The following is a 12,588-nucleotide window of genomic DNA, read 5'->3' on the forward strand; positions in this document are numbered from 1 at the left end:
CTCCATGCAGTTCATTTTCCACCCAGTTGCTCTAATGGCTTCCTAATAACATCTGAAAAACAGCTTAAACTCCTAACCAGGGTTTAACTTAATTTGGTCCCATTCTTCCTCCCTTCCATGGACCTTCCATTCCAGCCTTCAGCCTATTGTTCTGTTCTTCAAATATGACCTGTGTGTTCTATCTTTTGTACTTACTCCTTGATTTAGAGTGTTCTTTCCTCAGATATTACTTCGTTTTCTCTCTTAGATCTCAGCTCACATTTACCTTTCACTGAAAATACAGCATCACTTACCCCTTTTTTGTTGTTCTTTGTTTTATTTTTTTTTCTTAATACCTCTTGAAATGATATTTTTGTTATATTTCTATCTGTAATCTCATGAATGCCCAGACTTTGTATGTAATAGTCACTATATTTCTAGAATCTAGAAAAATAATATGGCACACGAGTCTAAGGTATAAATGATTATTTGTCTCATGAAAGACTTAGACAAGTTCTGCGTAGGGAAGGAGCCGTTTGTCTTTACAGGTGAGGCATTATATCATGGAACCATGTTAAACTGATCTTTAATTAGATGCAGATGGTAATGGGAGGGATTGAAGGTATACGAGTTTACTGTTTATAGAAGTATTCCTCAGTCACCAAGGGTGAGGGTTGGGGGGACTGGTGAAGAGAACAGCAGAAATTAGGGTCTCCTAAAAAGAAATGGAAGCCAGGAATGGCCACTCACTCAGAAGGCTGAGGGAGGATGGTTGGAAATTTGAGGCCAGTGTGGAACTCACTGGACCCTGGTGGCAGGGTGGGGTGGGGGAGTTTGAGTCATTTTGATTTTTGGCAAATAGAAACATTTGTTACAAACATATATTCATTATAGATGTTTAGATGATATAATTAAGGGAAATAAAATTAGAACAGATTTTGCCTTCATTGCTGACCACTGTTAACCATTATTCTGATATATATATTCATGTATGTGTATGCATATATCTGTAATACATACTCAAAAACCAAAAAATTAGTATTGCTACACTTTGGTGGTCAGAGACAAAATGTGGACAACCAAGAGGAATTGTTTAACAGGTAGCTGGAGATGCAGAATTAGCTCTTGGGATAAACATCTGGAAGATGACTATATGATTGTAGGATTTGGTAAAACTGAAGAAAATTCAGTGAAGGAGGAGGCTGTGCATGAGGATTGGAGACATCAAGGAGATAGAAAAATTGGAATAACTGCTGTATGAGAATCATGTAGAGATTCAAAAGACTTCAAGTTTGACCAGATAGTTAAGAAAGTGAGTCTGATTACTTTGGAAAGAATTGTCTCAAGAGAGCATAGCTGTGCTAGAGTCTAAGTTTTATGTCTAGTAATTTCAGTTTTTCCCTGCAGTAGTAGAGACTGAACCCAGAAGGGTTTTGTGCATGCTAGGCAGGTGCCCCGCCTCTGAGCTATATTCCCAGCCCTAGTAGTAATTTTAGCATATTTTAGATTGCTATTACTACTTTGTTAGTTACCATGGTTCGGGCCGTTGTTCAGAATGTGAAATACTGATGTGAGTATTACCAGGAACTGTCTCTCATGTAAATACTAGTTTACTTGTTCAGTTTTGTGTGTGGATTGCAAATGTTTTAACACAAAAAATTAATGTTGATGTTGCAGAAAGTTGAAGAAAATTGGAGTCTGATAATAAATACTGAGTTTTTTACTGTTTAATTTTAATTATTCTATATTATAACTTAACCCTACTTACTATGTAATTTTATAATTAAAGATAAATCACAGATTGTTCAAATGGTTAAAAAAAATTTTCTGTACCTTACATTTTAATATCCTGGGCAAGCATAATGGTGTGTAGCTATAGTCCGAGCTACTTGGGAGGCTAAGGTGGGAGAATCACTTGAGCCCAAGAGTTCAAGGTCAGCCTGGACAACATAACAATACCAAGCTCAAAGAAATTTTTTTATAACAAGGTTGTTTAAATAATAAAGTTTTAGAGTTGGAAAAACGTGATGATGACCATATCAGTGTTTCATTAAGTTACTTTTTTTAATACAGGTGTTATATTTCCATAAAGATACATATCATGCCTTTCGTTTTTATGAGAAAAAAGACAAATAAAAATCTGGAATCTAAAGTTGTTAGTCCACTTTCTACAGTTTTATTAGTGTCCAGTTTTCAGTTAGACTACTATTTGATAACCTTGAGGTTATAAAAATTATGATTGGCTATTAAATCCACTGTAGGATTCAAATTGCCCTCAACCATCTAATGCCGTTACTTCCTAAAAAGAAGGTAGGAAGGCTTTGTGTTTCTAAAATGGAATTCTTACATTGGATTCTAATAAGGAGGTTTTATTTCAGGTCTTTGTAGGTAAAATACCAAGAGATTTATATGAGGATGAATTGGTGCCCCTTTTTGAGAAGGCTGGTCCCATTTGGGATTTACGTCTCATGATGGATCCACTGTCTGGTCAGAACAGAGGGTATGCATTCATCACCTTCTGTGGAAAGGAAGCTGCCCAGGAAGCTGTTAAACTGGTATGTGATAAGCAAATACTTCTGTCCAGCAAGTTACTGCTTCAGAGAATAAATCTCAATTCAAAAATTAATCGCAATTAGCATTGTTTGGTCTTCTTTAGTTACTTACTTGAATGTTTTTGTATTTACTGAGTTGATATATGACCTTTACTTTATATTTTTTCTGACTATAAAATGATGTATAAAGTTTCCGTAATTTTAAGGTAATTAAATTAATCTAGTAGGTTACGATCAAAAGATTCATTAAAGTATTTAGCTTTAGCAGTTTTTTCCTTTGGTTTTAGAAAAAAGCAATGTAAACTTCAATGCAGTTGAACTTTAGGATTGATAAAAATATAATGAAGGCTGAAGTGGTTCTGCAGAACATAACTGGATGATCAGTTTTTAGGACTCAGTATAGGAAATGGTTGTGAATCTGTTTTATTTTTGTTATAACCTGAATGTACAATTTGTTTTATTTTCTAATTCTTTTTGTTTCCAAGCTACTGAGTCCTTTGGTCTTTAATCTTTCTCTCCTTTCCTACAATTTAATAGCCTGCCCTCTGGTAATTTCCTTTCTCCAGAGCTTTTTGCTATTTTGTGCTTATTAGAGCAGCAGTCATAACAGAGTTCGGTAGATTATATCTTTACTCCTGCTGTATTGAAGATAACAACCATCTCAGTGTGTTCAAGTAACAGTGACACTTTTTTTGTGTGCGTATTCTTGCTAACATCTAAGGGCTTATGTAATGTATAACACTTCTTTTCCTTCCAGAACAGTAACCTCATATCAAGACTTTTTGGTTATATAAATACTAGTTTCTATTACGAATTTTCCCTTCAAACTTGTAATAAGAACTTTTCAAAGCCTTATTTTCTCTTTCTCTTTTTTTTTTTTTTTTTTTTTTTCTTGCTGGAGGGGCTGGTATTGGGGTTTGAACTCAGGGGTTTGTGCTTGCTAGCTGCTCTTGAGCCATGCCACCAGCCCTTTTTGCTTTGTTTTTCAAGTAGGGTTTTACTTTCATGCCCAGACCCACTTTGCTACAAACCACCCTGCATGGCTTTTTATCGGTTGAGATTGATCTCGCTAACTTTTAACTTTTTGAATTTCTTTTGCATTGATTAATTATAGTTGTTTCTTTATATATTGTTCTGATTATGGCTTATCTGTATCTGATTTCATCTCCAAGGACCCTGAATAATTAATGAGTTTTCAGATAGATAAAATGTGAAATTAGATTTTTGTTTGTTTGTTTGCCACTGATCCTAGGCTGACAGGTATGCACAACCACACTCAGTTTTTTTCAGTTAAGATGGGGTCTTAACTTTTGCCCATGCTGGTCCAAAATCATGATTCTTCTGATCCCAGCCTCCTGGATAGTTTGGGATGACAGGTGCATACCACCACATTCAATTATTGGTTGAAATGGTTCTCACAAACTTTTTTGCTCAGGCTGGCCTAGAACAACAATTCTTCAGATCTGAGCCTCCCACGTGGTTAGGATTACGGGCATGAGCCCCTGTGCCCAACTTGAAATAAGAGATATGTATTTTTTGACATCACCAAGGTTTGAATTCAGGGTTTCACACTTGCTAGGCAAACGCTCTACCACTTGAGCCATTCTACCAGGCCTGAAATAAGATATTTTAAAATATAAATAACCTTGAGTTCTTTTTATATGGAGAAACGGTAACAGTGAGATTTATATTGTTACTGTGGCAAGTATGAGGGAACACGGTGAGTTAATGAAGCAGGGAGTGCTTGACCTTAAAATGTGGGGTTTTAAAAATTAAGATCAGTTGTCCTCAGTTTGAGGTGGTTTGGGGGGGTCTCTGGTTCTTTTCTTCCTTGCAGTGTGACAGCTATGAAATTCGCCCTGGTAAACACCTTGGAGTGTGCATTTCTGTGGCAAACAACAGACTTTTTGTTGGGTCCATTCCAAAGAATAAGACTAAAGAGAACATCCTGGAAGAATTCAGTAAAGTCACAGGTAAAACAAAAAATGTATTTAGAAGTTAGTTTTGAGAAATCTATTATATTATTTATAAATAAAGTACTAAACAAGGAGCCATGTTTTAAAGTAAGAATGCATGTCTCCTGTGTCTAAATTGTTTCCTTTCTGCTTTATAGTAATTTGGACCAAATAAACTCCCTTATATTCTTGATTTCATGGAATTTCCCCTTCTGTTGTATTATTTGTAAATATAAGTACTAAAAAAGGAGCTATATATCGCTAGATGTGTGGTGGATGCTTTTGGCTTATATATCTGGCTGTTGGTTTAACAGAGGGTTTGGTGGACGTTATTCTCTATCATCAACCTGATGACAAAAAGAAGAATCGGGGGTTCTGCTTCCTCGAATATGAAGATCACAAGTCAGCAGCACAAGCCAGACGCCGGCTGATGAGTGGAAAAGTCAAAGTATGGGGAAATGTAGTGACAGTTGAATGGGCTGACCCTGTGGAAGAACCAGATCCAGAAGTCATGGCTAAGGTAAATGCAGCTGCTTGGAGTGGGGTAGGGTTATCATTTCAATTCTGTATTTAGAAGGAAGCTCAAACTTTCTGATGATACATACAAACTGTAGCTCTTGACTATTACTGCTTAGCTCAGGAGCTGACTTGGCACTGAAGAAATAGTCTGTCTTGGTATCCATGAATGTCCATTAACCATTTCTTTTCTTGCAGGTCACATAAACCAAAGGAACCAAAATTAGATCCTTTCAATTAAGTATTCTGTACACATTGGATATTTGATATTTTTACTACTAGGCACCACAAGGATACAGAGGTTTAAAAAAGACAAGGTCTTCTTGAATAAAGAGAGAAGTAACATTTTGGCGATTTTAAATTACAATCTTCATACTATCTTTTTGAAGACTTGGTTTTGTTATGTAACCAAGACTGTCCTGGAACTCACTGTGTAGCCCAGATTTGCCTCAAACTTGCAATCCTCCTGCCTTAGCCTCCTAGGTGCTGGGATTACAGGGAAGCCTAGCATGTTCTTTTTTTTTTTTTTGTAGTACTGGGGTTTGAACTTGGCCTTCACCTTGAGCTACTCCACCAGCCCTTTCTTGTGAAGGGTTTTTTTGAGATAGGGTCTCGTGTACTATTTGCCCAGGCTGGCTTCAAACCATGATCCTCCTGATCTTTGCCTCCTGATTAGCTATGATTACAGGCATGAGGGCACCCGGCCCTAGCTTGTTTTCTAATTGAGGGAAAAAGTTTATCTATTAGAGTAAAGCTGATGCTTTTTATTCTGTCAGTGTTACAATTCATTGAAAATCCTTTGCCAAGTTGGGTCACTTTTGTAGTCAACCAGAACCTAAGAACCTATGTGTATCTTCCTTAAAGAGACCCTCTTTCCTATTGAACATTTAATTTTTTTCTTTTCTTTTTTTTATAGTGCAACCCAGAGCTTTCCACATGCTAGGCAAATGCTCTTACCGCTGAGCTATATCCCAGACCTCCACTGAATTTTTTGGGGGCAGTACTGGGAATTAACCCCAGGAATTCTAGCAAGTGCACTTTACCACACAAGCCATAACCTTAAATCCCCACCCATGCTTCCCCCCCCCCCCCCCCCCCCGCTCCACATCTGACACACAATTCCAAGAAACTGAAACTAATTTTTTTGGCAATCCTAAAATCAAACCCAGAGCCTCTTGCATGCTACACAAGCACTTCTACCAATGAGCTATGCCCCCAGCACAAGAAGTAATTTTTACATAGTACATTATGGTTTCTTAGTAGAATGATGTATACTGAGTTTTTCTTTTTTTTTTAGGCTTAGGGTGTAGCTCAGTGGTAAAGCATTTGCCTACCATGCTTAAGGCCCTGGGTTTGATCCCTAGTACCACAAAAAATAAAGCATTGTTTTCAAAGGTGAATAAATCGGTGGGGGCCTATCTAAAGTAAAGGCTAGACCTCAATCTGACATTGAGAAAAATAAAACAGAAGGGATAGAAGTGAAATGTGTTTGTTCCCCTCCCCCTTGAATTAATATCTTCTCCCCAAATCCATTTTATTCATATAACCTTTATCTGAGGCAACTATTCGTTCAGTGGGTGCACTAATAGGTAATATATTTCCTTGTTCAAAAATAAAAAAATACATAGAGAAGTATAAACAAAGAAGTCGTACTTCTTCCCCTAATCCCCATATCTGTCATTTCCCCTTGTCTCCTAGAAAGCATCCAGTTGGTACTGTAGGTTATCATTTTAGTATTTCCTTAGATAAGTAAGGCTAATATGATTATATTTATTTTCCTTAATTTTTGCATGAATGGTTGTTGATAGTCTCCTGTATTCACAGATACATGCTTGCTTTCTTCACCATTCTATTTCATTAGTTCTAAGAAAGTACATCATTATTATATATACCACTTAAAATAATAAGATACTACTAATTAAACTGGCAAAGTGATTGCTTATTGTATTGACTGTAAGTTGTATCCTGATTTTGGAGATGTGAAAAATTGGGAGAAAAAGTATGTCTTACCTACCGTGGATTCTGGCAGCTTCTCAGTATCAGCTCATAGAGTTCTTCCTAGTTTTGGGGTTTTTTTAATGGCTATATAACATTCTATTCTGTAGATGTACTTAGTATATTCAATCAACTGGACATTGGGCTGTTTGTAATCTTTGTTATTGCTGTAGTGAATAAGCTTCTGTCATGTCAGTTGATATAAGTGCATATATGTTAGTGGGATAAACTCTTAGAATTGTAGACCAAGGAGTAAATCCATCTGTGAGTATAAAATACTGCCATATTCTCTATAGGAGTTCTTCCTAATTCTTGACAAAATAGCTTGTGATCAAATTTCAGTCTTTTGCCAATCTAATAATAAATGTCTTACATATGTGTGTGAGTGTGTGTGTGTATTTAATATGCTTGAAGGACCATTTGTGTTTCTTTGAATGAACCATGTAGTCATGAATTTCACATATTTTTCTATTCATTTGTTGAGCCTTCTTTTATTTTCTGGTGCTTATTTTAGAGTATCTCTTTGTGATGGAAGTTGCAAATTTTTTTTTCATATTTGTCATTTATTTTTTGATTTTGCTTATGTTTTTTGCTATTTAGAAGCTATTTATTAGTTGAATGTATCACTTCTATATCTGATTTTTATTAGGTTTTAAGTCAGAAGGCCATCCCTACTCCAGTACTATATAACAGAACCATCCTTGTTTTCTTTTGATACTTTCACAGTCTCTCCTTTATTTAATTTTTGATCTGTTTGGAGTGTGTCTTTGTGTACATTGTGAAGTATGGGCCAGATTTCTCACTTACACTACTCTTGTTCAGTGCCTTAGGTATTACAGTGTGTTTATACCTGGTAGGATTATTTTCTAGATTTTAGTACCCACCCCCTAGCAATTTTTGCTTATTTATTATTCATATGGACTTTAGAAAGTTAATTTAGTTCTGGGGTGAAAACAGAAGACCTTGTTTTGGGGGGACTTAGGAACCATGTTAAATTTGTGAATTAACTTAGTAACAATTACGTATTGGTTCCTTAAAGATTTATTCACGTGTATTAGATGGCTTTAATTATGGGTAGGAGACAGCAGGGACCAATAATTTATATAAATTGGTTTTAAAAAAACTAAATAAATTGGTAACTAATGTCAGAATTAATTTCTGGACAGTTTCTTGTACTTATATGGCTTTTACCAGTTAATGCTTTGGAGAAGAAAAATGTGCCATGAAGACAGGAAGAAATGCTTTTAAGACTTAAGCTAAAATTAAGTAGTCAGTGCCAATTTTGTGTATTTATTGTTATCAGGTGAAAGTTTTATTTGTGAGAAACTTGGCTACTACAGTCACAGAAGAAATATTGGAAAAGTCATTTTCTGAATTTGGAAAACTCGAAAGAGTAAAGAAGTTGAAAGATTATGCATTTGTTCATTTTGAAGACAGAGGAGCAGCTGTTAAGGTAGAAATTTTGAAATTTTTCTTCTTGATATTTTAATTTTGTTGTTGAAACTTGGTTAATACATAGGAACTTTTAAAATAGAAATAAAATTGCTTTTTAGCTTTTTAAATTATGGTTCTGGGGATGGAACCCAGGGCCTTATATATGCTAGACAAATGGTCTGCCACTGAGTCACACCCAGAGTTCTGGTTTTTAGCTTGTGCCAAACTCTGGAACTTTTCTTTTTTAAACAGTATAGCAACAGTATTTAACGGGTAAGACTCCAAAGCCAGATTATTACTGAGTTTGTGATCTCAGGTAAGTTATTTTTTAATATGTCTATTGTTTTTGTCAGTCTAATACATCTTGGAAATATTACAAGATATAATAGCTGCTGTACAATACAGGCTACTTCAGTGGTTATTCAAAGTGTGAAAAAAGTATTTTTATATGGCATCTAGACCATGAGATCTGGATATGCTGCTGCTTTCTTTTACTAACAGATTAGCAGCATCTTTAATGGGTGAAATGTCCAGTTTCTTCTTGCCTCTGTCCCATTCCCTGGACAGGAACATAAGACAAAAAACAATCTATTTTATATAATCAATGGATCCAAAATGCTAGTGACTCAAATTTGGCTCTCTTTCTACATGGTCTGTTGGTAGTGTATTACCACTTGTAATTTGAACGTTTTCCCCCCTGACCAGGCTACTGCTTTAAAACAGGCCTCATAAAATATTTTACTAGTGTAGGGTCTTTTGTTTGTTTCTGAGGGGCTGGGGATCAAACCCAAGTCCAGAATACCAGGTGCTCCATGATGGAGCTATCCCACCATCCCGGGTGTATAGTTGACTTGAGTACTTACAGGTTCTAGTGAGGGAGTAGTACACACAAAATTCATAGCTTGTATGTAATCCAGTTTTCTTTTAATGTATGATTTCTGAAATTTCCAATGGTATAAAACACAGGTAACTAATGAGTTTACATAGTGCTTTCTAAATACTCTTTTTGATTCTGTTGGTATTAAAATAATTGAATGACCTAATAGGAAATATTTGCAAGAACTGAAAATATTTATGAGAACTAAAGGATGGTTTGCCAAGGAAATCTAAGAGATTATGAAATTTCTGGTTCTTTTGTTTATAACCAGAAGCTCTGTGTGTGTATATGTGTGTTGCTGGAGATCAACCCTAGGCATGCTAGGCAAGCACTTTATCACTGAGCCCATCCCCAGCCTTATATCAGAAAGCTTTAGTAGACTTCTTTAGCATTATAATTTTTTTTTTTTTGGTAGTATGGGGTTTGAACTCAGGGCTTCATGCTTGCTAGGCAGGCACTCTATCACTTGAGCCACTCCACCAGCCCATAGACTTCTTTAGTTGCTTTAGTTGAAGCAGCCCAAATCTGGGATGGTAAAAGGCAAAAATTGAAATCAAAAAGACTAATTTTCATCTAAATACTTGTAAACCACTGGAACATTCTGTATGATTAAAGCATTTTATAATGTATACTCAGGGGTGGGGGGATGGATAAAAATGTGAAGCGGAAACATTTTATTACTAATGAACTGAAACTATAAGTATGGCAGAAGTTGCGGAGTACAACAGTAGAAGTAAAGGACTAGAACTGAGAATTCAAGGTTCCTGCCTTCTTGGTGATTGTGTGAGTCTTAGCCTTTTCTGAGCTTTACTTATAACTGCTCAGGCAAAGAATATTCCAGGTTAAGTGTTGTGAGTGTCTTGTTGAATTTCACTGATAATGCTCAGTAATCTTGCTTGCAGTTCACATCCTTGAAATTTTTGTGTAGGAACAGTGTAAGACCTGTACGTTGAATATCATGTTTGTGTGAAAACTTGACACCTGAGGAATTTATTTTTGTCTGGTTTGAATGAATGTTGGCTTTTTTTTTTTTCTTGGCAAGGATTTGTTTCTTTAATAGGGCTAAACTTTAAGAAGTTAGGTATTTAGAATTAAGGAGCAGTAATAAGCAGCTCTGTTAGCTTTTAAAATATAATATGAAGATACCAGCTTTATTCTCAATGTAATTTATATATGAAAAGATAAGGGAGGGAAAGGAGTACTTTTTAAAATTTTTTTTCTGGCTATATTAATCTTGCAAATTAATTGTGAAATTATTCACCAAGTATATTAAATAACACATTTATCTTGTTTTATTTCAAGGTACTGTTTCTTATAAAATAAATTTATTTTTCTAATTTCACATAGGCTATGGATGAAATGAATGGAAAAGAAATAGAAGGGGAAGAAATTGAAATAGTTTTAGCTAAGCCACCAGACAAGAAAAGGAAAGAGCGCCAAGCTGCTAGACAGGCTTCCAGAAGCACTGCGTGAGTTTATGTTCTAGTAGACATGTTTTTGAATGAGGAATAACCTGATAACAGAGATCACGTTAATAAACAAAATCAGGAAGGGTCTTGAAGTAAACTAGCTTTTTTTTTTCTTTTCTCCCTCCCTTGCTAGGTATGAAGATTATTACTATCACCCTCCTCCTCGAATGCCACCTCCAATTAGAGGTCGAGGTCGTGGTGGAGGGAGAGGTGGCTATGGCTATCCTCCTGATTACTATGGCTATGAAGATTACTATGATGACTACTATGGTTATGATTATCACGACTATCGTGGAGGCTATGAAGATCCCTACTATGGCTATGATGATGGCTATGCAGTAAGAGGAAGAGGAGGAGGAAGGGGAGGGCGAGGTGCTCCACCACCACCACGGGGGCGGGGAGCACCACCTCCAAGAGGTAGAGCTGGCTATTCACAGAGGGGGGCACCTTTGGGACCACCAAGAGGCTCTAGGGGTGGCAGAGGGGGTCCTGCACAACAGCAGAGAGGCCGTGGTTCCCGTGGAGCTCGGGGCAATCGTGGGGGCAATGTAGGAGGCAAGAGAAAGGCAGATGGGTACAACCAACCTGATTCCAAGCGTCGTCAGACCAACAACCAACAGAACTGGGGCTCCCAACCCATCGCTCAGCAGCCGCTTCAGCAAGGTGGTGACTATTCTGGTAACTATGGTTACAATAATGACAACCAGGAATTTTATCAGGATACTTATGGGCAACAGTGGAAATAGACAAGTGAGGGCTTGAAAATGATACTGGCAAGATACGATTGGCTCTAGATCTACATTCTTCAAAAAAAAAAAAAAAAAAACAATTGGCTTAACTGTTTCATCTTTAAGTAGCAATTTGCTGCCATTTGTATTGAGCTGAAGAAATCACTATCGTGTATATACTCAAGTCTTTTTATTTTTCTTCTTTTCAAAAATGCTCTTGGACATTATTGGGCTTGCAGAGTTCCCTTATTCTGGGGACTACAATGCTTTTATCGTTTCAGGCTTCATTTTAGCTTCAGAACAAGCTGTTAAATCATGATTTTGCAGAACCTTTGGTTTGGACAGTTTCATTTTTTTGGATTTGGGATAGATTACATAGGAGTATGAAGTATGCTGTAAATAAAAATACAAGCTAGTGCTTTGTCTTAGTAGTTTTAAGAAATTAAAGCAAACAAATTTAAGTTTTCTTGTATTGAAAATAACCTATGATTGTATGTTTTGCATTCCTAGAAGTAGGTTAACTGTGTTTTTAAATTGTTATAACTTCACACCTTTTTGAAATCTGCCCTACAAAATTTGTTTGGCTTAAACGTCAAAGCCGTGACAATTTGTTCTTTGATGTGATTGTATTTCCAATTTCTTGTTCATGTAAGATTTCAATAAAACTCAAAAATCTATTCAAAACATTACCTATTTCAAATTCAATTGTGTCCTAAAACATTTATTTTATTCGTAATCCTTGCAAGGAATATTGTTTTCAAAGTATAACTGCCTATGTGAGTGATCAAATTCATGCAAAATTTCTTGTCTATTCCAACATGTATCATGGATGTCAAATTGAAGATTAGTCTAAATTCAAGTATTTATTCCAAATAGCATTTCATTGATTTGGTGTTCTCTCATAATCTCTTCTAATTTTGAAATTTTATCCTTTATTCCAAAAACGTTTTAAAGGTTTTTGAACATTTTTGCAGGCATTGGATAATTTGCTTTAAAACAAAATGGGGCTGGGGAACTAGACTGCAGTTTGACCCACATTATTATTTCTGTCAAGGAATTTGTGGCTGATGACCTTATTTGCTG

At 36.1% G+C, this 12,588-nt stretch overlaps 1 protein-coding gene across 3 annotated transcripts in view; it reads left to right on the forward strand.

Moving 5' to 3' along the window:
- The window catches only part of Hnrnpr (heterogeneous nuclear ribonucleoprotein R), a 28,884-nt gene extending 16,690 nt beyond the window's left edge, over positions 1-12,194 (forward strand). For all 3 annotated transcript variants that reach the window (XM_074081021.1, XM_074081020.1, XM_074081019.1), the window contains 6 exons: positions 2,358-2,534; positions 4,369-4,504; positions 4,801-5,006; positions 8,301-8,450; positions 10,656-10,777; positions 10,911-12,194. In XM_074081021.1, coding sequence (XP_073937122.1) covers positions 2,358-2,534; positions 4,369-4,504; positions 4,801-5,006; positions 8,301-8,450; positions 10,656-10,777; positions 10,911-11,523 — 1,404 coding nt within the window. In that variant the 3' untranslated portion in view covers positions 11,524-12,194. The remainder of the gene's footprint in view (positions 1-2,357; positions 2,535-4,368; positions 4,505-4,800; positions 5,007-8,300; positions 8,451-10,655; positions 10,778-10,910) is intronic.
- Positions 12,195-12,588: the final 394 nt, after the last annotated feature.

This window comes from Castor canadensis, chromosome 7 (genome assembly GCF_047511655.1).
Source record: "Castor canadensis chromosome 7, mCasCan1.hap1v2, whole genome shotgun sequence".
In the NCBI taxonomy this organism is placed as follows: domain Eukaryota; kingdom Metazoa; phylum Chordata; class Mammalia; order Rodentia; family Castoridae; genus Castor; species Castor canadensis.